The 26,119-nt window shown below is 28.2% G+C and overlaps 1 protein-coding gene across 6 annotated transcripts in view; it reads left to right on the top strand.

Moving 5' to 3' along the window:
* LOC136969462 (protein Fe65 homolog) overlaps nucleotides 1-26,119 on the top strand; it is a 125,491-nt gene that overhangs the window by 70,994 nt on the left and 28,378 nt on the right. For 4 of the 6 annotated variants that reach the window (XM_067263629.1, XM_067263624.1, XM_067263626.1 and 1 more), the window contains 11 exons: nucleotides 89-351; nucleotides 905-1,020; nucleotides 1,501-1,610; nucleotides 1,679-1,718; nucleotides 3,448-3,603; nucleotides 3,842-4,023; nucleotides 15,265-15,551; nucleotides 15,619-15,821; nucleotides 20,766-20,836; nucleotides 22,294-22,402; nucleotides 23,043-23,117. In XM_067263629.1, the coding sequence (XP_067119730.1) occupies nucleotides 89-351; nucleotides 905-1,020; nucleotides 1,501-1,610; nucleotides 1,679-1,718; nucleotides 3,448-3,603; nucleotides 3,842-4,023; nucleotides 15,265-15,551; nucleotides 15,619-15,821; nucleotides 20,766-20,836; nucleotides 22,294-22,402; nucleotides 23,043-23,117 (1,612 nt within the window). The remainder of the gene's footprint in view (nucleotides 1-88; nucleotides 352-904; nucleotides 1,021-1,500; nucleotides 1,611-1,678; nucleotides 1,719-3,447; nucleotides 3,604-3,841; nucleotides 4,024-15,264; nucleotides 15,552-15,618; nucleotides 15,822-20,765; nucleotides 20,837-22,293; nucleotides 22,403-23,042; nucleotides 23,118-26,119) is intronic. The other 2 variants (XM_067263628.1, XM_067263627.1) reach the window with 2 other exon arrangements.

Here is a 26,119-nt window from a genome sequence, read left to right as displayed (position 1 = left end):
CTTTTTTAACTTGACTTTGCCATATTATTTTTATATTTATATTATATGTTTATACTAAATTTACTTTTTATTGTTTTATAAAATGCAGGATATGTAAAACTTCTTCTATAGAAAATTTTAATGATTCAGAGAAAGAAAATTCTGGTGATATTCCTCATGTACATGGAGAACTCAATGATGATATTTATGCTGTGCCTGTAAAAAGAAAATCACAGAAATGCCAGGAAAATAATCACAAAAATGATGTATCTAATTTAGATAGTGAATTGGAAAATTCTTGTGAGAAAGAATTTTCTGTAGAAGAATTAAGGGCAGATGAGGCACTCCCTTCAGGATGGGAGAGACATGAAGGTAAGTAAAAATTCTATAGAATTTTTATATTATAATTAAATTTGTAAGTTATCTGGCTTTGATCCAAAATCCTGATTTATTATTTAAATTGATTAAAAACATATTTGATAATGCTATTTTAAAGACTAAGTTTAATATTTTCTCTCTAAATTTTACATTATTTTTATTATACAATGATACAACCTATATCAGTATATAAATTACAAAAAACTTTTTAGTACTAAATTTTCATTGTAGAATAAATCTTGGTATCACCATGTAAGAATTAACATAGAATTAACATGATATAGTAAGATCTTATATCTTAAAAATTCAGGATGGTTTTCGATTAAAACATCTTTATTTAAATATTCATAAGCATTTTATAAATAGAACTAACGTGTTTAATGTAGTATTTAAGATTCCTTTCTTATCTCGATCCTAAGAATGCCTTTTTTTAATTGTGAAAATGGTAATAAATATGTTTTGTTACTGAAAACTAATCTATATCTATTATATTTACTTATACTAATATTTATTTTTATCTAAAACTAAAATAAATCTTACATTTTAGATACAGATGGCCCATATTATTGGCATATTAGCAGTGGAACAATACAAAGGGAACCACCACAATTTCAACCTGGTCAAAAATTGAATTCCAAGCAATTAATAAGAGACGTTGATTCGGTGAATATATAACATTCAAAATATACAGAGTGATTACAAAAGATTACCCCATCTTTGAAAGGTTATAATCTCTGCAACTAAACAAGTTATAGTGCCATTTCACAAATTATTGTGTAGGAAACATTCTGAAGTTTCAGTTGTTTGAAACTCACGTTGAAACAGTCATAACTGATTCAGTTTTAGCAAACTCAATAACACAGAATGCCTTCTGTTGCGTGGTTGCCATTTTGGCACAAACTGACAACACACACTTCTAGCGTGATTAAGGGTGCTCATAGCGACATCTCTCCACAAACAACTGAAACTTCAGAATGTTTCCTACGCAATCATTTGTGAAATCGCACTATAACTTGTGTGGTTGTGGAGATATAACCTTAAGTTGGGATATTCTTTTGTAATCACCCCATATTTTAGTTGTCTAGTCATTAATCTTATTATTTTTATATGTGAAATAATAAATTTGTTTAATTTTTTTTAAAGATAAATAGTATGCCTTCATCAAAGTCCTCTAGTATCTCATCGTCATCATCATCTGATTCTTCTGAACTGTCTATGTGCAACAATGAACATAACATAGAATCTAATATGAAGTATGAGTTTTATATCTACTTGTAACATTTTAAAAATTTATGATGATTAATTTTTTTTTATCATTTAGGAGTTCTCAGGAAGGTACTTGCAGTTTAACTCCAGATAAGGTAAATGTTAAATTTTTTAACGAGTAAATGTTGGTAGAAAATTTTGTTTCATTGGAAAAATAACATCTCACTTAAAATTTATCTGCAATTACATTTGAATGCATCTTGTAAACAGATGCATTCAAATGTACATTGTAGAATCTTTTATTACAACAACTGTTGATTAATTGTTTTAATTAACAGCTGTTATAGTAAAAGATTGTTGTAATTAATTTTTCTGGTGAATCAAATTTTCACTCATAAGATTAAGTTTAATTGAATGTTGGTTGGATTTGGAAAAATATAGTTTGAAATAGCTACATTCTTCAAATAAAGTATGAAAATTACAATGAAAATTGCATATCTTTCTGAAATTTACTAACAGTATCAGTATATCAAATATTTATATTCATAAATAAGTTATGCTCTCTTTTACTTGGATACCGTATTTTACGGACTATAAGACGCTACGGACTATAAGGCGCACCTTAATTTTTAAGCAATTTAAAAAAAAAAAAATACGTATAAGACGCACCTGAATTTTGGAGGCAATTTTTCGAAGAAAAAAGTGCGTTTTATAGTCCGTAAAATACGGTAATTGTTTCTTTGAGTGCATTGAATTATTTTCATAATCAGACTTTTGTAATTTGAAATATAAAATATGAAGTGATTATATTTATTTTTTATATGCTATATACTATCATGACGATCAAATAGTTTTAGTAGACCACTTTTAACAGCTTCAAAATGCTTAATCCCTTCTCCAAATTTGCATTAGCTACAGTACCAGTAATACCAGGTTTTTGAAATCAACATCCGAGCTTTAAAAACCTGTTTGATTATTACTACCAATTTAATACAAGCTAATATAAACAACAATATTATAGAAAAAGGATTTATTTTACAGATTTCATTATTTTTATTATATATTACTGTGTGACACATAAAGATATTCATTTAAGTTAGTTGGTAACAATTTATTAGTCTTCTGCTTTTGCAGTCAGCTAGTGGCTAACAGAAGAATAACTTAGTTTAGGTTTAGTATTTTCAAAAAACAATTCACTTATATTGTTAAGAAGTTACACAAAAGAACAGAATGACTCATTTAACATGAGCTTTCAAAAGCAGTAAATAATTTCGTTTTCATACACTTCAACTATTCCTGCCTTCTAATGATTGTAAAATAGTTAGGACCACAGTGTTTTTTAACAGCTGTACACTAATACTTCACCAAAGCAGACTTGGCTAATAAGTATTTTGGCTGGAATAAAAAAAAAAATGCATGCAGGTACATCTCAGAAGTGGAAGGTGTTGTTTTAGAATTGACCATACATTATTTCTCTACTGTTTCTGCAAATTCTGTCAAATTATGTACATAATGAAATTTCAAAGTACAGAGACAAAGATGGAAAAGTTTTTCTTTTATTTTTTATTCAATACACAGATAATGATCTTAAAAATGACAGAATCTGATATTTATTTTGTAATTGAATATTATAAATCTGAGTCTTATGTTCAGAGTGCTCAAATTAGACTTAGATTTTATAGCATATTGCATGAGAGAAACACTCTTTCTTACTTAACTTACTGGACATGGACTTGACACTGTGATCAGTCAATGGTATTTGCTATCTACTTGAATCAAATTTGTCTTAATAATTGACTAAATAGAAAAAATGTTGGCAAATTAAACTCAAAAATATTTTATAACAACTTTATAAAAAACTAATTTTTATAATTTTTACTATAGAAGCCAATACGGTTTGCTGTAAGGTCAATGGGTTGGGTTGAAATAGCAGAAGAAGATTTGACTTCTGAACGAAGTAGTAAAGCAGTTAACAAATGTATTGTTGATCTTTCTTTGGGTCGCAATGATATTCTGGATGTTGTTGGAAGATGGGGCGATGTAAGTATCTTTTTTGATTACTTCTTATTTTCGGGCATCATTGACCAGAAAAAAATAAAAAAAAGGGAAGAAAAAAAAGCAAATATTAATTGGATGAATTGTGAAAATAGAATCCTAAAAAGAAACAGAAAGTGTAATTCAAATCAATAAAATATTTATTAAATATTTAAATTGGGGGGAGAGAAAATTACACTTCTGTTCGGTCAATGTTGTGGCATCAAGTGACTTTGTACTGCAGTACACAAGAGAGAGCATCGTTTCTTCTGACCCTCAGACATGTGCCATGTGGCAGGGAAAGGACTTGTACATGGATCTGGATGACTATTGCCTGAGGCTGACGGACCCACAAGACCTGACTGTCCTAAACACCCAGCCAATCCATACGATCAGAGTTTGGGGAGTTGGACGAGATAATGGCAGGTGAGGATTTCACTAATGTTTTTTTAATATTTATGTGAATACTTGTGTTTTTTCTTATGTTCTCTATAAATTACATAATTCATAATTTATATTGTATCTTTTATTTATCCAAACACACTCTACATTAAATATTTAATAGACCTCTAGTAGATATATGTATGTATATATATTCCATTTTGTTTTTGTCTCTTGACTGAATTTTTTAAATTTATTAATCATTTCAAATTTTAATTTCTAGAAAGTTTTTGTTTTAGCTCCAACAAGAGATTAGTTTTTCTCATTTCAGCACAATTAATACTCAACTGTATTTGATTTGAGATTTACTGGAATGGAATATGGAATCTTAAATGTTTTTATTTTTATGTAAAATATAAACAAATTGGTGAAAAGAATAAAAATTAAATTTTGGTAGAAAAGGGGGTAAAAATGTTATTGACAGTTATCATAAGGATTATATATAGTAATCTGTGATCAATATTAAATTGCAGAAAATTGATATTTAATGAAAGAAATCATAATTTATTGGGTTGCAGTTTGAAAAAAATGTAGACCTATAAATTCCCACTATCATTTGTCTGATGTCTGTTTGTCCTTCCTTAATCTTAAGAACAGAGTTGGATAGACAAAAATTGAGAGAAGGTATGGATTGATTAGGGGCAGGAGGTTTTGATTAACTATATAAAAATTTCCAGTTTGCACTGGAAGTCATGTTATTTTAATTCAAAAATTTTCCTCTAAAAGGAGTTAGATAGATGACTGACTCTATTCCTAACAGGAAATTCTGGTGTAGAGGGACAAGACACTACTAATTTAAGATGAAAAACATATTTTAAATTAAATAAATTAAAAATTGCAACCGAACGTGATGATGTCACAATAAAATAATTGCTTGTTTAATATTAATGCTTTATTGTATATGACACTTATACAATAACATAGATGAATAACTGAAAAGATTTTGTAAAACCTTGGTTTACAATATTCTTTTCCACTTTTCAACGAAAATCAGTTTTCGTAAAGATAACATCACATATATATTGCTTGTAAATTTCACTACCTTATAAGCTTGATATCCAATCACAAAAATCACTCACTGGGTAATTACATAAAAATAAAAAGCACAAGTGAAATTTAGTTATTCACCCATCTTTAGGAATAAAAACAAAAGATTAAAATAACAAAATAAGACTGTGTAACTTAAAAATTTAGCTTTTTTAAAATTTTTTTATATTTCTGAACAGAATCAATAATGGTTTTTGTTAAGAAGTCTCTCATGAGATGTTGCAAAATCATAAAAAAACATTAAAATCTTCAATTTGATATATTTGCACTTTTAAAGTCGGAAAATATATTTTTTCATGAAAATTGCTTTTATTTTTTTTAAGTTTGATTTGATGTTCTGTAATCTTTGACAATACAATAATTTTATCATAATTGCTTAAAAGTAATATAGTTTATTAAGTAATTATAATTAAACTGTTTTTTCTTATGCAAATATAAAGCAAAAAATACTTTTAAAATATATAGAAAATATTTTAAAAAACTAGAATATTTCTCAAAACATTAGAATAAAATTTTATGAAGAATTATAATTTCGAAAGTAACTAACAAAAAATAATATAACATGATGAATGATGAGAATAAAATACATAAGCATTACAATATACTGCAAATAGTTGCACACTACATTCAACTTCATGGTCAGCATACAACATGGGAATACATAATTATTAATGTAAGATATAAGTACACAGTAATTAGTACTACATGTAATAAAAATAAATATGTAATTATGTTATGTTATACAAACTATAAAAGATTTTTGCATAGGATACATAAGATATATAAAGAAAATTATGAGATGATGCAATGTATTTCATTGACAAGTATATGACATAACTGTAACATTGAACATACTGTTAAAAACTGTTCTATCAGAATGAATGTAATGTAGTGTAACAGTTTGAAAATACAGAATCTAATAGAATTTTTAAGAGAGTTCTGATGACATATTCTCAGATTATTTTGTGAAAAAGAGATTCTTGGAAGTAATGTCAATTCATCAATGAACAATTGACTAAAATATTACTTTTACAGTCATAGAATTAAAAATATGGATAATGCTAAATGATAGTAGTTCAAATGGGATAAATATCAGTTTGAGGAAAAAGCATATTTTTAATTCAGCAAAAAATATTTAAGTAAGCAAGTATTTTTGACCTATTTAACAGTTTATCTTCTCAGATTGTATACAAAAAAGATATTTAATTAAACAAAAAATATACTTTTATTTACTGGTAATTAAATAAATAAATTAAATAAATTTTGCTAGTTCCTTAAAATAACAGAATTTATTTACTTACAATAGTACCAAGTTTTATAATCTTTTGTTTAATTAAATATTTTTGTTGAATAAAGTTGATTTTTTTTCCTTATGATGGATATCATTATTAAACTGTTTTTAAATTAAATAGGAAATTATAGTAGAACCTTACTAACCCAAACTAAGTTGAGCCCAAATATGTTTGGTTTAGCAAATGTTTTTGGATTATCTAAAATTTTTTCCAATGTATTGTTTATTTTATTTGTTTATTTATTTTGTTAATGTGAGTTTCTCAGTATAATGTAGTTAGATGGACTTGATTATGTCTAGATGATTGATATCGCTCACTTTTTTCAAGACTGATAAATTTGATTTATGTATGTGGTAGTTTTCAATCGCTCTCTGTATGACCATGACGGACCATATAGGAGAAGAGAGAACAGTAGCTTTTGTATTCTGATAACAGTTTTGTACACACCATGTATTCTGGGCTGCATGAGTTAAGCATGACACCCACATATTTTGGTCAGGTTTCAGACCATACAGTTTCAGATCAGCAACATCTTACTAGAAAGCTATTCATTTCTAAACATGCATTTATTAGAAATAATAGCTTTCTATTTGACTTAAAAATTACTCAGCAATGAAATCTAATAATTCTAATATAGCTTGGTTTTAGCTAAATCAAAACTTATAATTTTTCTTGTACATATAATCTGTATAATGATTCATGCTGTATCATACTTTAATAATGAGATATGTTTTGTGTCAATTTTTTCACATTTGTGTTAGTTTTTCACCATTCTGCAGGGAGAAACATATGGTTGTTATTTTACATTGAAAGATCAAACACTAACAATAAGTGGTTATTCTGTATATAAATGTACTTTCTAGCTTAGTTTCCAACTTACAACGAAATGTCAGGAACTTAATCTGTTTGTAAATAGGGGAGCACCTGTAGTCAAACTTCAAATTGTATGTAGTTGGTTAAAATAATAGTTCAAATTTGGTCGGTTATAATGATGTTCCATACCTAAATGTGTTTGTGTAACTATAAATCTATTCACTACATTAATCACATTTGTAAAATATATCATCAAATAGAATGACTATTTTACAAAGAGTAAATTTTAATTAATAGTAATAATTGTCTTTGGATTATCTAAAATTTTTTCCAATGTATTCTTTATTTTATTTGTTTATTTAATAATAACATTAATAATCCAAATACACTTATAGAATATTATATAAGTGATCTTTGCTCTGGTTATATTTTGCATAAAAGTCTTATTTTTGGTAGAAAGTAAACAAATAAGAATTAAAATTAAGTTAAAGTACTTATGGACAATATTAATGATTTTAAAATAATTTTAATATTTTACCAATATTCTATTTGAAGGAATGTATATTAATATTAAAGTAAAGGAAATTGTCACAAAAATAATGTAATATTGTTTTAGAAATATGCAATTCTATTATGACTAAATCAGGAAGGAAAAGATATGGTTATATGTTAAGAAATCAAACAGTTTGTCGGAGTTTTTCCATACCATCTTCAGATTGGGCCCACCAGTGGCCAAGTGGTTTCATTCCCTGAACACTGGGAGTTTGGTCGTGGGTTTGCACCTTGCCAGGATGGGCTGGTCACGTAGAGTTTTCCAGATTTTCTCCATGTCTGTAATGCCTGAATAGGGGCCAGTTACCCTAAAAAGACCTCCTGGAAGGCATTCCTCCTAGGCAGATTGCCTAAGTGTTGCATTGCCATAACTTAACAAAACAAACAAACCCATCTTCAGATAAAATTACACAATTAGAACTGTTGTAAAGATTACAAATTTTTAAACTATAATGATCTAGACACATATGGAATTTAAAAGTTCAATCTTTCTAATTTTGTAATTTAATTTGAAAGTGGGGTAGAATAACTTTGAAAAATGTTTAATACAATAAATCTGTTTGACTTCTATAAATGAATTTTGTTCCTTCCTAATTTATAAAAATAATGAGCATATTTCTAAATTATTTATTTTTCCATCTTTATTCATCTTTCTAAATTATTTTATTTCTGAAAATTATTGGACTGCAATTTCAAAAAACTGTAGACCTATAAATTCCCGCTGTCGTCTGTCTGTTTGTTCTTAATCTCAAGAACAGAGAGAACAGAGTTAGATAGATAAAAGTCAAGACCAGATATTCCATATTTAGTTCCACTTTCATCTATTGATGTTCTTTAAAATTATGCATTCTAAACATATTTTTGCAAAAATTCTTCTTTGAAGGTGTTTTCAAAAATCAAAAATATGAAAGAAACACTAATAGTATAGTTCCAAAGATGTAATTATGATATTTAGATTTCTTTTCAGTCTGTCAGAACATTAGTCATCCATTTGGTTAGTTACATCACTTGAAATCTTACTTAAGTTAATTTCATCTCTCTTAAGTTTTCATATCCTGTAAGATAGCTTATATGAACTACTTTCAAAATGGGAAAGTTTTCATATGTTTTAAACTGATTACAAAAACAAAGTCGAGATTTAAGCTTTGAATTGGGCTTGCCTCTTTCCATTACTTGGTCATATCCAATAGAAGTTATCAATAAGTGGAAAAACAGTCTAAACCAAAGGCTTATTCTAGATCTTGTTTCTGTAATTATTCTTAATTTTCAGTAATCCAGTTGTTTAACCACATAGCTTATTACTCTATTGAAAGTATTTCTGTTTGTTTTATTGTCAAGATAAAATATTTTTTGATGACCACTTTTAAAAAATAAAGTAATATTGATATAACATTCCTTCAAGTTTTAATTGAAAGTAGTGAAATTAATAACACACTGTAGTTTATTATTAGTCTATTTACAATGTTTACTATTATACTAAAATTGTAATTAATCATTGTATTATTATGTATTATTTACATATTAAATATTGACAAAAGTATATTAATAATATAATTGACTAATTAATTATACAAAATTCATTCTATATAGTTAATATTGTAAACTTTTCTCATTTTTGTTTATTGCATTCATCCCGTGTACCTGTGTGGTGACTCGGGCTTTAGGGAAAGGTAAAATTATTTCTCACCATAGGCATATTTATTGATGCTTATGCATGGAATAGCATGGCAATGCTTTTATTTAACTGCATGAAATATTTTTATTGATAATTGTAATTCATCCTTTAAATTTTTATTTAAATATAAAATTTAAAAGTTGTTATTATATCATTACTTACAGTGTGTTGTAAGAAAGTAAAATAATAAAGCTGTAATGTAATTATGAACAATACTGAAAAATATCAAAAATTTAATAAATAAAAAAAACTTAGTTGTTTGAGAACAAATTCTTAAATCTAAATTTAAAGTTAGTAATTATCACATTTAAAATAGTAATAACTAAAACAGGAATTTTTCTAAATTTACAATTGAAATGAATAAGCTCTTACTTGTTACAAATTAGATGACTCCATGAGAAACTAATGAGTATTTGACACTAGAAGGGATTAAGGAGTCTGATTTTTAATTGAAATTTAAATGTTCATCAAGACTAAACAACCTATCATCAAAAAATGGAACACAAGTGTAGGCAATGTGTTTCAATGGTTCTTTTTTTGATTGAAAAATTCAAAGGTTCTTGAAGTTTCATATCATAACAAATTTATTAAATGTCAGTAACATGTTCTAAAAGTTTTTGAAAATTTATAATTTTAAACATTTGTTTGGGAATACTATGACATAACAAATAATATTAACTTGAAGTAGAAGAATGAGCAATTCACATCAAATACAGAAGTTTGCATCTAGATCAGTATGTGTACAGTTGGTGTAAATGGTAAATAAATGAGATAATTCAAAATGAAGTAAAATAACACAAAATAACATAAATGAATGAATATAAAAAAAAAAGAGGACACAATAGACTAGATAGAATCTTATTGGTGTAATATCAATTTAATTATCCACACTACAGATCCAAATCTGAATCTGACCTTTTTTAAGTCCAGGTTTGAGATAATTATGATAACCAGCTCTTCCACTGTTCTGATGGGAAAATTTTTAGTGGTGAAAATTACAATCTCCACATTTTTCCAAACTGAAACAGAGTTTTTGTTTAAGATCAACTCTTCTGCTTGTTGCTGGGGAATCTTTCTTGAGAATCTCCTTATTCTCTGCAAGTCTAACTTTTAGAATGCAGTAAGTTCTGTCAATGTAAAAGATAGATTCCTTGTTATTTTACACCTGACAGGTCTTAGGGCAAGGGGACTTTTTTTCATTTCTGATGAAATTGAACATGGTAGGCTCCAAAGAAGTTCAAAATTTTCAAACGATTGAAAGAAGGAACCACTGGAATTCCCTTCCTATACTTGTGTGTTAGTTTTTGTTTGGATTCTGATGATGGGATGTTCAGTTCTGAAAAACATTTAAATATCAATTAAAAACTAGACTCAATTCTTTCTAACATCAAATGTTCCTTAAATGAACAATACTACAATGAAACTTCAGTGTTTCCTTTTAGTATATAAGTTTTTAAAAGAACTACACAAAATAAACATACCTGATTAATGAAAAATTAATTTTAGTTTACTAAATTTCTGAGTTTTAAGAAGTGAAAAGTATATTTTTTATAAAGTTAACTCTGATTATAAAAATATTATTTGAACTTCAACTGAATTGGTAACTATCCAAATCTTAGAACAAACTAAAATTTTGAAGAAGAAAAAGAAATTTGATCATAATATTTGACATATTTCATAGTTAAGTTAACTATAGTGGTTGGTAATGAATTTTAGGGTTTGATATGTTTTATTTTTAATACTGTAGGTCTGGAATAAAGTATGAAAAACATTTTTTTTGTAAAGTTTGCATGTTACAATGTGGTTGTACATTTTAATAATTGTGAATGTTCTAATATTAATTCATTGTACATAATGATTTTTTGTGAACTTTGCATTTTTGATGAAAATAATAAACATTGAAAAATTCAGAATAATTTTTTTCATAATCATATTTTTGTTACTAATTGAAAATTAATAGAGGTAACACTGAAAATGCTTACCATTTTGCAATTTCAATTTGTTCATCATCAATTTGCAATAATTTTTTAAAATTATTCAATGTAAATTGAATAATTTAATTTAAACCCTAAATATCAATTAAATGATATTGATCATTTCAGAAATGAGATAGTAAATTTAATTGATATTTAGGGTTTAATTAAATACACAATCAATATTTCAGATAACAATTAATTTTGATAATTGATTGAATAAGTATCAGATATAACTTTTTTAATAAAGACTGATATAAAAACAGTTTTGATATAATTAAATTCAGATAATTAGAATATTATGAATTGATATTTCTAATTTAGAGGAAAGTTTTTATTGTTAGAGTTAACATAATCAAAGTAAAAATTGAAAGACCAGGTCTTTTCCACATCTTAGATACCAGCCAAAGACATGTGAGATCTGAATATTATTACTCATAATATGTCCTTTATTCTTCTTGTATATATTATTTAAATTACTATTTTCAGTATAGTACATGTCTGTTCTCAGTGTTCGTTTGAAACTGAATATGTTAAAATTAACAAAAAATTTTTAAATCAAAATTTAATAAAATCAAGCTTGATATGCTAGTTTATGCAATTAAAAATATATTTTCTTAAAAATTTTGATAGAAACATAGGAATAAAACACACACATTCTGCTCGAAAGAAATATATATTGAACATTGTATATTTTACTAAAAGAAGAACATATAAAAATTCCTTAAATATATTTATATTCATGTATTTTTATTAGTAATAAAATTTTTAATAAAAATAGTATTTGAAAAAATAGGTGGAAAGAGTTACTAAATCTAATCTAATTATTAAATAATGTTAACAAAGTTAACAAAGTAATCATTAATAAACTATTTTTGAAATAGTCAATATTCAAAAAGTTTAATAATCAGTAATCTGGAATAATATATATATTATACTAAATTCATTCCATTATTTGTGATATTCAGGATAATTTAAATTATATAAACAATAAACAAGTCAGATTGCAAGTTATGAGATATCTTACATAAAGATTTTTAATATATTATCAATTTAAGAAAGATTAATTGTGGATGCCTTACTCATTAAATTCATATTTTTATTTTATCTTCTCTTCAACTGTATTGTTGCACAAACCAACATGATATTGTAATACTGTATTGAAATTTACATAATGAACAGTAAAATCTGCTACTCTGATATACAGTCAATTCCGCTTAATTGGGACACATTGGAACTAATTCATTTTGGCCCAATTAAGCAGCTGCCCAATTAAATGAACGAATAATAAATCTATATTTATAATCAAGACGAGTTGGTAATAATAATAATAATAATAATCAGTGCAGAGCCCAAACAGTTAGGAGTTGAAAGTTGAAATTTGGTACACAGTTAGGGTACGTCACGAGGACGCACACTAAGAAGGGATTTTTCGAAATTCCTCCTCACGGGGGAGAGGGACAGGATTAAGTCTTAACACTTCCATCAACAATGGAAGTGTTAAGTAACAATGGAAGTGTTAAGTAACAATGGAAGTGTTAAGTAACAATGGAAGTGTGAAGTAACAATGAAATTGTTAAGAGAAAGTGACGTGCAAGACGCAGATGCAGTTTTTTTCGTTTTTGTGGAAATCGAACATATTTTTAGACCCATCTAACAATTCTCTAATTAGTCTAGAAACAGGGGAACCCAATTCTTGCATTCTGTGAAAACGAGTAAGGTTAACTATAACATAATAATCTTAATCTTCACTACCGTTACTTTTGCCTGAGCAACGCTGGGCCTACCTGCTAGTTCTATAATAAAATATGTAATACGTAGGTAAATAAACAAGTAGGTAAAAAATAATAATTAAATACCTATTTTAATGCTTTATCAAACCAAAATACAGAAAATATTTGTACTATAAATTTGCCAGACTTATGACGATAGATAACTGATTTTCATAATGCTAGTATTGCCAAATATTAGTAGTGACATACACAAGGGTTGACCATTCGATTTGTTCCTGATCAAACAATTTTTCCTTTCTTTCTTTTTACTTAGAACATGTTCTAACTAGAAAGGGAGAAAGAAAAGGGTTCATCCAAAAGTCTTTTTATGGTCTTTGAGCACAGTTTCCTTTACTTGGAGATGGGCCACTTCAGCGGGAGTGTCCATAGAATCCTCCAGCTCAATGCTGGTCTCAACAATCAGATGGCTACTGTCTGAATCTAGACGTAATTATGCACACAATACCTTCCAAGGAAACTCTAGCTGTCTTCTGACTCAGTTGAGAGAACTCGAAAATTGTCCGCTGATCTTTGTCCCTTTGCTTTTAAGGGGATCGTCTGGTCCAATCCAGAGCAGGATCAGTAACTTGCATTTAGGTCCACCTCAGACGAAATCCCCATGTGATACATTCCGCTATGCTGACCCCTTCAGAAAAACCGAACTCCTTTAGCAAAAGATAAAATCGCTTTGTCTCTGTTAACCATTAGGCCTATACAACATTAGTGTATGTAGTGCCTACATATTTTTGGAAGATTACTGAAAGATATCAAAAATTGCTAAATTCCTTTTTTGCTACTGTCCCAATTAAGCAAAAAGTTGTTCCAATTAAACAATTAAATTGTGTATTAATTTATTAATTTGAGTTTTCGTTCTTTGAGATTTGGCCCAATAAAGCGGCCGCCCCATTAACTGGTGGCCCAATTAAATGGAATCGACTGTATATATTTAAATAAATTTAACTACATTATTACTATGAGAAGTGTATCACATTTTATAACATTAAGTGTCTAAAATAACATACCTCATTAATAAAACAATAGCTATTCTGATAGTTTAGCTTACTATTATATTTGTCATGAATAGTCTAAAAAAAAGTTCTTCTTGATCTTTTTTTCTCTTTGCATGGGTATATGATTTATATTTTGATATGTACTAAAAATTATGTGTAATTTTTAGTTATACAATTATTTGTAAAAAAAAAGTTGTTAGAAAGTGAAAAATTCAACTATTCGTTATCTATGTCCTCTCTTATTGACAGTTATTGTTGATAATGTGTATTCACATTTATATATATATATACAGTAGACTTATTATTATCACTTGCAACTCATCTAAACTAATAACGATAACTGACTGATATTAAAAACTGAGTAACAAGATTAAATTAGAGGAAAGTCTGCTTTAATTGACTCTAACATTAAAATAGAACATATTAAAATAATTAAAGATTTATTAATTATATTTATTATAAATAAATAATACATAATTTATTCAGTGTTGTTTGTTACCAACTTCAACAATAGCTGGTATAATATTAACAATTAAAATTATTGTGTAGAACAAATAGTAATTAAAAGGATAACATTTAAAACACTGATTTAAGACTAATAACAACAATTGATTATGATTATGTTATCAGCCACATATTGAGGCTGATAGATCAAAGAGTGTAAAAAGATCTATTTACTCAACAATAATGACAATAACTAATTATGATTACATTGAGCAAACATTTTTATAATGTATTTTAACATATATTTTGCACTAATTTTGATAACAATAACTGATTGATAATATGACATCTATCATTATATTGTGGAGTTAACTGTATATAAATTACCAAAATGTGTGATTAGCTTTTATAATCTCATTAAAACATAATAAATGATTTTATTTGCCTTCAGTGATTTTTTTTTATTTAACATTTTGCACTTTTAGTATTTCAAAATATAATTTTATAAAATAAAAGTAATAATTTATTGTAATTATTGCATGTTGCTTACATATTACTGATAAGTAATTTACATAGTTAATTTCTTTTAAAAGACATTATGTCATTTGTCAATTGTAAATTTTTTTTATTGAATTTATTAAATTTTAGGGACTTTGCATATGTTGCTCGTGATCGTATAACTCGTAAGCATATGTGCCATGTCTTCCGCTGTGATATCCCTGCACGTATCATTGCCAATACTCTTCGAGATATCTGCAAAAAAATAATGATAGCAAGAAGCCTTCAACAAAATCTAGCAAAACCTGTTGGACCTGGTGTGCATAATTTTCATGGTGTACCTTGTCTTAGTGGTAGGAATATAGCAGCCCGCCCAACCAATTTACCAACAGAGCAACGACGTTTTCTTCACAGCAATTCACAGAGTTCCTATACAAGTAAGTATTTGTTCTAAATGTTTTGCTTGTTTAAATAGTTTGGCTCATTGTAAATAATATGTTGTAGGTCAATCATTTCCAACACCTATGGAAGAACCAAAAAAAGTTCTTAAAGTCCATTATTTAGGAACTACTCTAGTTACTAGAGCCCTAGGAATAGAAGTTTTAAATGCAGCTATTGATCAGTTAGTTTCGGTAGTACCCCAGGAACAATATAAGTTTGTAAATGTTGCAGTAGCTCCATCAACTATTACTATTCTTGAACCAGGAGTAAGTAGAAATTATATTTATAAAAAATGTTAAGTGATTAAATTATTTTTAGTTTGTATATGTAATGTAATAATTTAAATATATGACATTTAACTTTCTATTTTATAATTTTATATATTTTTGATATGATATATTTTTCAGCATAAATTATTCATAGTACAATCAATTGTTAATTCATTTCTTTTACTTACATAATTATTTTGTTTTCTTTTGGGTGGTATAAAATAATTTTAATTTAAATGTCTTATAATTTAGGAAAGTATATCAGATTTACAATGTTAAAATTTAGTATGATATAAAAACATTTATCATTTAATTTCATTTTTCTGAATATATTCACAGTTAGTATTTAGTGATCATAAACATTATTTCAATATATAGCTAGTTTAAGGGAGGTCAAGTCAATGTAATTGGATTTTATGAGCATATCAAAATTGATATGTATTAAATACAGTAGATTCCCCTATAACATGGTAGATACGTTCTGTGTTATATGAATTCGTGTTGTACGAGTCACTTAAATACATGAGCCAATCACAGCCCGGCACACAGGCTGTGATTGGCTCATGTATTTAAGTGACTCAAATTATATCATTTCATGGCCCTTGGCCAGTGAAATGATATAATTTGAATGTAAATTATTTATAAATATGTATGTCAAGTTATATTTTTATTACGACTCAAAATGTATTAAAAAGTTTATGACTGCTGTGCTGAGTGAGACGTTGTTGGCACAAAAAAAAGTTATGCATTCCATTACGTACATAAACAGTGTTGCAATTCGCCAAGTGCAAATCAGCAAATTCGTAAAATTTTTGTTTATTTTGAACAATCTGGATAATCAAGGTTCTACTGTACATAATTATAGTTTATGACCCTGATATGTTCTTGTAATTGCAGTTTTGACATCCTACTAGTTTCTTCTATATATAAATATAGAGTATCACAACTACATTGTAAACAATATACTGTATTATCAGTGTTCAGTATTTTTTTCTTTTTTATCACCAATTTCAATTTTTGTATGATTTATTAATGAACTGAAAAACATTGTATAAAAATTAAAGTATTATATTAATATTTTTATAAATCACCATTCTTTTTTCAAATTACTCTTCATACTATTATTTAACTATTTTTGTAATAAATATTTTGGATAATTACTTAACAAATACAGTAGAGAGTCGAAAATCGGCACCCTGGTAATCGGAATCGCCCAATAATTGGCACGATTTTCAGTCGGACTGTGTCGTGCTGAATCGAACGTTTTTGATACTAAATTTACTTCTAAAGTATAATTTTCATGTTTTTATATTCTTCAATATATTTATTTTGTTTGTACAAAATAAAGAAATAATTTTTAACGATACGATAGCCTCGATTATTATTATAAAAATTTTTGTTAGGCTTAAAATCGACGAAAATTCAACGCGAAGCGACACGCAATGGAGAAAAATTCAACAGGAAGCGACACGCAACGAAGAAAAATTTGAACATCGGACAGGTTAATATATTTTTTCGTACATAGACCGTAATCGGAACAAATCCCTAATCTGAACAACCCCAGTCCCCAATTGATGCCGATTTTCGACTCTCTACTGTACATCTTTATTACATATTTAATTTCGGCTATTTAGTAATATTCTTCTGTTGTTCTATTTATAATTTTTTTCAATATGCATTTTATACATATTATATTTTATATAATTAGTACAAAAGCTTTACCATATGCAGTAAGACCTTGTTTAGCACTTCCTCAATTAGCACTGATTCAATATAACATGGTCTGCTTGAAGCCTAAAAAACTCAAAATTTATGCAGATTCAAATTATCATGGCATTTCATTGATTCACATATAGTATGGTTATTCTCAAACACAAACCAATCAGCAAAAATTGACAGTTCGTCTTAGCACTGTACTTCCCCTAAATCTATGCTTGTTTGATGCAATTTTGGAAAAAATATAACACCATGAATGTCATAGGCCATATTGACTTCACTTGGCAAGAATCCTGGAGGTATCCAAGGATTCTCAATGAGAAGAGCCTATCATTGACCAAATTGTCAACTTAATTGATGTAGAAGATGTAGATGAGCAGGATATTGAGGAATTACTGCAGGTTTCTTGTGAGAGCCTTATCAATGATGACCTTCAAGAACTGGGAGAACAAGAAATTCATATAGAACTGGAAAATAGTGATTCTGAAAACAGAGAACCCAAAGAACTTGCTACAGATTTTCTTAGTAAAAGTTTGGTAATGATAACTGAAATCATTGATGAATGTGTGGTGAATGTGGTGAATGATTCAGATTTTGAAAGCAGTGCAAAAGCGAGACGAAGTGTTTTGGATGTAATCTCCTGCTACCAACATTTGCTGAACAAAAGAAAAAGAAAGTGACAAATGACACTAGAAGACTTCATTGCAAAAAAATCAAGAATTTCAGAAGAGGCAAGACCTTCATCAGAAAAATGAACTTTATATTTCTGTGTTATGTAACACACATTATTATGCAAATTAATATAAAAATAACTTAAAATTAAAGTAAAATTTTATTTTTGGTCACGTGTTCCCCTTTCCCTATTTACTGTGTGTTAAAATGACCTAATTTAACACTTTCATTTAGCGCTTTGTCATCTAGGGACACATCCTAAGTGCTAAATGATGTCTTAACATATAATAAAATTTTTAAAAATATTTTCTAGGAAAATTGAGTTTTCACATTTATTTGCAATTAAATATATATCAGTTATATGAATAATGAAATTCTGATAATTATATGATATTTTAATATACAAATGATATTGTCAATGAAATATTCAAATTTATATCTACAGATAAAATACTTTATGCCAGGAGTTGGCAACCACTAAATGATTGCTGACCTCTGGTATAAAGTATTTTATCTGTAGATATAAATTTGAATATTTATTGTATTTACTCGTATATAAGACTAGGTTTTTACATCTTCAAATTCCTAGGTCATCCTATATGCACAAGCAAAAGATTCTTTGCGTTTTTGCAAATAATTTTTGTGAACTATGTATTCACATTTTTTTACCGAATGCTTACCTTCTTGTATTTAAAAACATAAGTATTTTATCTGGGTCATTTGAATTGTTCTTGTATATCGTCGGGAGTAAAGATGGATAGCAATAGGAAAAGCGAAGCCTTTGAATTGAATTCCAGATTGAAATTCCAAAATCACAGGAGCCTGCTGTAAGTTTTAATCCATTCCCATGTGAAAACAGATGATTATTCGGAAATCAGAATTCAGAAAACTCGTAAGTGTAATCAACAGAGAGTGGATTCAACTGTTAAGAATTGGCAAAAAAATGTTCCCAATTGTTCAGCTTTACATGAACAAATTATGTTGTTGATTTTACAAGATTTTTCCTTAAAGTTTAAAATGCCAGTAATTTTTGCGGGACAATGTGTGCATTTACGTTCATTTGATATTTTACTTGTGATTAAACAAAATAAAATTAGAATTGTATTAATGAATCTAATTTTCTTTATTTTGATTTTTAAAGTTACACCTTATCCTATATGCGAGATTGTCTTATATGCAAGTAATTACAGTAAATTCAATTTTGTCATGTCAAACCTTATTTATAGTGTTATTCCGAGTGCCAACATGATTCTACCATGTTTATTATATATGTTATCAAAATTAGTCTGATTATAACAGACTTCAAAAATATGTAATTTTGAAATTAAGTTGTTAATTAAATTATGTTCTTACATGTGAAGCACTTGCATAACATGTAGATGATGATACAGAGTGTAAACGTATGTGCTGTAATAGAAATATACAAATGAGATTCGTTTTTAATGTACCACGGCCTTTGCTGAACTATGACTTCCATTTAAATGTGTAATTAATAATTAAAATATAACTTTTACTACACTTCTATTCAATCAGAGTGCCACTAAAAATTGTCCTGCATGCCACAGGTTGCCGATCCCTGCTTTATACAATACTAGCAGAGAATGCCCAACATTGTTCGGGAACTCTGGGAGAAGGTTGAGTTGTCCTCATTGTAAGGTAGCCTGTGTTTCCTGCAGGGTAGCAGACAATAAGTATGCAAAATTTAGTCCAAATAAGTCAAAGAATTTAGTAATTTGTGGGAGATGAAATCAGGAAAGGAGTGAGGGTCCAAGTTTTAAAGTAGCATATATTTTTTGAAGAATTGTAGATAGCAGCTATACAAAATTTGTCCAGATTGCTCAAAACATTTGGGAGTTTGGTGTAGGGAATGAAATCAGAGAGAAGTGAGAGGTCAGAGTTTTATGGTAGTCCATGTTTCCATAGAGTATCCAAAACTGAATAGATAATAAGTTTAAAAAAGTCTTCCAGATGGTAAAGAGGATTGAACTTGAACAGAGCTGACAAACAACAACAGGAGACAAATGCCACAATAAAAATGTTTTTTTGTGCATTTTCCTTTTTTAATATGAAAATAGCCTATGATCATTTGGAAGGAATAAACTTTCCAATAGCAAAAGAGCTTTAAAAATCTGTACAGTAGTTTCCAAGATTACTTCCAACAAACAAACAAACATTCTTGCTTTATATATCATTATAATACAATATAAAAATGATATTTCATACACGTATAAGATATTTCTACGTTATTTTTGCATAATGAGATTTTCTGCTGTAATGTTTTTACTAGACGACAACATAACTAATTTTTTGATAAACTGCTGAAAGCATCTTTTGAGATTGCTTTCTCTTTATATCACTGTCAAGTTAATGGAATGAAATTATGTATATTTTATTACTTTAAGATTTTAAATAAATCTTAAAACTGGTATTGATTTTAATTTAGTGTTCAGAAAATTTAAGAAAACTATGTAATATTCAGAATTTTATTCAATAATATATTATGAAATATTTTTTTGTATTTATTAAAAAACTTGTTAATTTATTTTATTACAGGAAGATGGAAAACAAATAGCTGAATGTAGAGTTCGTTTTCTTTCTTTCTTGGGAATTGGAAGGAATGTGAAGTAAGTATTTATTGCAATTAACATTGTTTATATGTGTGTGAATTTTTAATTTAGTTATATATTTAGATACAGACAATTAGAAACAATATGTGAAACTCTATTATCTGAAAATATTTAAGATTATTTTTGACAATAGAACCAAACAATGTAAAGATTACTCTCATATTAAAAAGATTTTTATATCTATTGTATATCTAACAATCTAAATATTTATTAATTTGAGTTTAATGAATGTAATTACTTTATTTGCTAAGTTTTAAAGTACCGTTTTGAAGCAATGGAAACATATCCAATATGTCATAGCACTGAAATATTAGATATTTTGGATTTTCATAGTCCAGCCTAAATGAAATATTGTGAGGTTTGCCAATAGAGAGAAGAGGGGAAGGTTCCCTCTTTTTGTCAAGATGAACAAGGGATGCAAAAGTAATATAGGTGTGGTTGTCGACACTGAGACAGTCACCTTTACAACACATTTATTTGGAAAGACAGTGCTTACACAATTCCAATTGAGAATTCCTTCTCTTGATTGGACACATAGAAAGTTCAGTCTATGGTCATCCATGCAATCTGACTGCGATCAGTCAGTTTTGATGATGATTGGATGAAGTTTTGACAGCAGTTGGTGGCCTGAGGCAAAGTGACTGGAAAGTGGTGTATAGTGGTGGGATGTAGGTGAAATGACAAAGATTGAGTTTAAGATGACAAGAAAATCGACACAGGACAAACAGGTTGAAAGAGAGAGAAGTGACCACTCTTGTCCTTGAATCTTGGGGCTTTTAATGGATTTCTCCTTGAAATTCTGAATTTGATTGGTCCGAAATTTCTCTCTTCACCTTCTGATTGGCTCCTTTCCTGTTTCCAGGTGAAATTAGACAACCAGATTGGGTGTGGGAAAGTTTGCTCTATATTAATCAATTTGACACTTCCATTTGACTTTGTCCGCAACTGCTAGTTGAACTTTGAAACTTGCTCATATCTCACGCAACGATATTTTCTTTTCTGACATCTAAGAATTTTTTTTGTGTGTTTATAACTTACAATGAAATAGTTTTTCTTTTAAAAGGAATGTTGCCTTTTTTCATTTATTTCTAAATTTTGTCGTGTCTATGATCGTTGGAGTCAAAGCTTGATCTTTCCAATTGACATTCTAAACATTCCAACCCATTAGTTCATGACAGCTTGTGACCTCGTGGGGTCAGCTATAGTGTTCTTTCATACCTTCATGACAGATCTATTTTGTACATTTTTTATAAGAAAATATTTTCTCAAATGAATTGAATTTTTGTACATTTAACGAGATTCGGACTATCTAGACCTCACAATATTAATGTAAACACTTCGTATATTTTTTCTAATTGAATGTATATTTTAATTTTTTTATGTGTGTTTAATTATTTTGTTGCTGTTTTATTATTTATCACTACTTAATTTTAATTCAAAATAATTTATAACAGACATTGTGCTTTCATAATGCATACTGCCCAAGATCAGTTCATAGCTCATGTGTTTCATTGTGAACCTTCTTCTGGAGCTATGTGCAAAACGATTGAGGCAGCTTGTAAGGTAAGTAAATAAGTTATTTTCATTAAGTGGATTCTCAAAATATTAACTTTTATTATTCATAATTATAATTTAAGCATTTGTAAATTGATTATTAATTTTAGTAAAATAATATATTTTACCAATAAATTTTGTAAATTATCTGTAAGGATTTACAATAGGCACAAAAGTTATTTTGATTTGATCAATATTCATTTTTATGGTTGTATTAGCAATAATTTAGAAGGAAATAACTGTTACTTTGTAAAGCTATTTTTGTTTTTATTTTAAAATGTTTGTTCTTTTCTTTTAACTAATTTTGTAATCTCTAAAAAGAAAGTATTTGAAAATAATTTACTTTATATTCCGTAAAAATAACTTTCTTTTTAAGATATATATTTTATATGAAAGTAAATGTTCTTATCTTTGGACTATTTAAGTTTTTAAAATTTACTATTTTAATAAGAAATCAGAAATTTTATGTTTGTTTTAATTACTGATTAACATAAATATAATATCTAATGTATGTACTGTACATAATTGAATGTGAATTTATTCTGAGTGAATTATATTAATTTAATTTTATGGCATTAAATGTGTTCAAAGATTAATGTAAACATATTTAATGAAAAATTTTTAATTCTTCTACTGAAACTTTTTCTAGTTGCGATATCAAAAATGTTTGGATGCACATAGACAGATTCAAGAAAAAAAGAATGCAGAAGCACAGCAAAATAAGGTAACGTAACAATTTATTATATAATAATTATTCAATCACAAGTTTAATATTTTAAAATTAAAGTTATAGATCAATCACAATATTGTTTTAAACTAAAAAATAATATCTAATCTAACTTGGCACTCATTGTAAATATCTATTGATTCAAAAATTAAAAAAAAATGTATGAGTACCTGAATAACAATATTTTTTTCTTTTTATTATGTTGATTGAGAGTTTCTTGCATACAATCAAATTGAGTTTGGATAATAAAAGAAAGTTACTATTTGGAGTCCCACAGTTACTTATACAAGTTTGTGATCTCTTCAATTGTGTTCAACTATCAACCTGATTTATCAATTATCATCATTAGGGAAAGTTTTCAAAATTGATTTATTGCAGATAGTTATGAGAAAATAGCTTTGGTAAACTTCTGAGACAAGTACATCATCCTCACGATTAGATAATTTATATCTTGTTATGTATAATTGTTTGAGATTGGTAAAAATGCTCATCTAAGTAATAATTTTATTCATTACTTTTAAAGTATCTAGTTATGTTAATCTTATTAAATTCTTGTGAAACAATAAAACTGAAGTTTAAAAATATGTATTTTTTAAAATAATTTTCAAGGACATCAAGAATACATTTATTTTTTGTTTTTTTTTAAATAATCATTACAAAAATTTTATTAAAATTTCAAAAGTTGATTATATGATGTTAAAATATTTTGGTAATAAATTATTATTAACAAACAATTTATTAGCAAATATTATTGTTTTAGATACACAAACTTGAAAGCTTTTGTTACGTGTTTAATAAACTTCAAACATGAGTACCATAGGTGGCATGGCCAATGTCTAAACAATAGTCTATTCAGCCCATATGTTGCAAAGCATATCTGATGTCACATTGTTGATTGCAACACAAATTCTGGTGCATAAATCTTAAAGTACTGAAGAAAAATTTGATGGAGTTAGACTTGGAGATCTAGGGGACCATGCTATGAAGTTGATTCTTTTTCAATCCATTCTGTACTGATCGTCCAAGAATTTACAGACCTCATTGGCAAAGTTGCAGGGAGCTCCATCTTATTGAAAAATTGTTCCTTAAGGCAGCTGAGGCACAGTAGTATATCTGTTACATGCCCAGATATGTTATTCTACTAATTATGGGTTCAGCAAAAAAGAAGGGACCAATGATTTTGTCCTTCATTATTCACACCACACATTGCATTTTAGAGAATCACTTTTTGTGTTCATGATCATGTGGATTCTCTGATTCTCCAATATGGCAGTTATGTCTATTCAATTTTCCAGACATATTAAATGTTGAGCACTAACCTTCTATAACATCTGGCCGGCATTGCCATCATTAATTACTATCACAACAAACTACTTCCAAGAACCTTTACTCTGCAGTTAAATTATTTCTTTAATCCAACGTTTTTAGTTAGCTTTACTAACCTTCTTCAGGATCGACAAAAAACCGTTATTTCAAAAAGTGCTTTCAAAAAAATCTTTACAATTTAGAATGCTTTTAAACTTTCCGGCTGCGCAATCTCAGATCATTCCCAGCTGCATGTCGGCTGCTCTCCAAGCAGATGGGATTCGATACGATTCTTTAAAATTAATGCTTTGCTCTTTTTCATTGTACTTGCAAATACACCACGTCCCCGTATATTTAAGTTGCCTTATATTTGCCACTTTCTGTATAATTTTCGCATCGTTCCATTTGATAGACACCTCGTCCGGATCTGCTATCGCATAGTTCGCTAACACCGTAACCGGTTGCCTGCATCTTACATTTCTTTTATGTTCTTCTATCCTTACCGCCAGCGATCTCTTCGTGGCCCCTATATAATACAGCTCCGTATTCTGCCTTTTATCCTGCACCGGTATTCTGTAAACCCTTGGAACTTTCATTTTGTCTATGGGCGCTTTGTCATTTTGTAGCGACTGAAATACAGTAGGGTTCCTCCTGTATGCTATTTTCTTATTCTTCTCTACTCCTATTTTTCTATATATGTTGCTTAATTGAGCTCTATACTCCATTATGGTAAATTGTAAATTGTAAACCATTATGGTTAATGGTAAACCGGGAAAAAACATAAGGCCGGTAGTAGATAAATGCTGTGCTCCTACGATAATGCTAGAAAAGGAGCTCAAAGAATTTATTATGATAAACATGCTTGCACATAAGTATAGTGTAACACAGACAGTAGGGGTATACAGAAGTTAAAGCAATTGTAATTAAGCAAAAAAAACTACATGACAGTTTTCGATTTTAAGGCAATGTACCCATCGGTAAAGTTGGAGCCATGTTTTTGTCACTTGAGGGATTTTTTATTAGAGAAGGTGGAAAATGCAGCAAAAGTTAGAAGGCAAATATTAGAATTGGCGCACTTAGCCACTTTTTTGTCGTTTTTCAAGTTTGAAGATAGTACATACAAGCATCATAGGGGCATGCCAATGGGTAGCCCTGTGTCAGGGTTATTATGCGAATTAGTAGTAAGATCTCTGGAAAGTAGCAAATTGCACAAATATGAAGGAAAAATATTGCTGTATGCGAGATATGTAGATGATGTATGTATTATATGGAATGAGAAGCCAGACGTGGAAAAATTCAGTCAAGATATAAACAACAATAGCTTTGGGCTGGAGCTAGAAATAGAACAGCAGAGCCATAGAAAAATACATTTCCTTGACATAGATATAGAAGTAGACAAAGAAGGAAAAATAGCTACTAAGGTGTATCGTAAACCATCATACATTCCAGAGATGTTACCGTGGACCTCCCATGACCCGGCGAACTACAAGTTGGCAGCCTTCAGAGCACTGCTTAGAAGAGCGTACACGCATTGTAGCAGGATGCAAGACACAAGAAAGGAGGTCGATTACATCAAGAAGATAACAGAAGGAGTAGGAATAAAGAGTAGCAAAATAAAAGGGTTGGTGCAAGAAATAGAGAAAGGCAATAACGAGCGTAAAAAAAAGGGAGAAAAAGAAGAATTTACCATAATG

Source organism: Centruroides vittatus, unplaced genomic scaffold (genome assembly GCF_030686945.1).
Source record: "Centruroides vittatus isolate TY-2023 unplaced genomic scaffold, ASM3068694v2 contig_1788, whole genome shotgun sequence".
Lineage (NCBI taxonomy): Eukaryota > Metazoa > Arthropoda > Arachnida > Scorpiones > Buthidae > Centruroides > Centruroides vittatus.
This window is presented reverse-complemented; position numbering and strand designations above follow the sequence as displayed.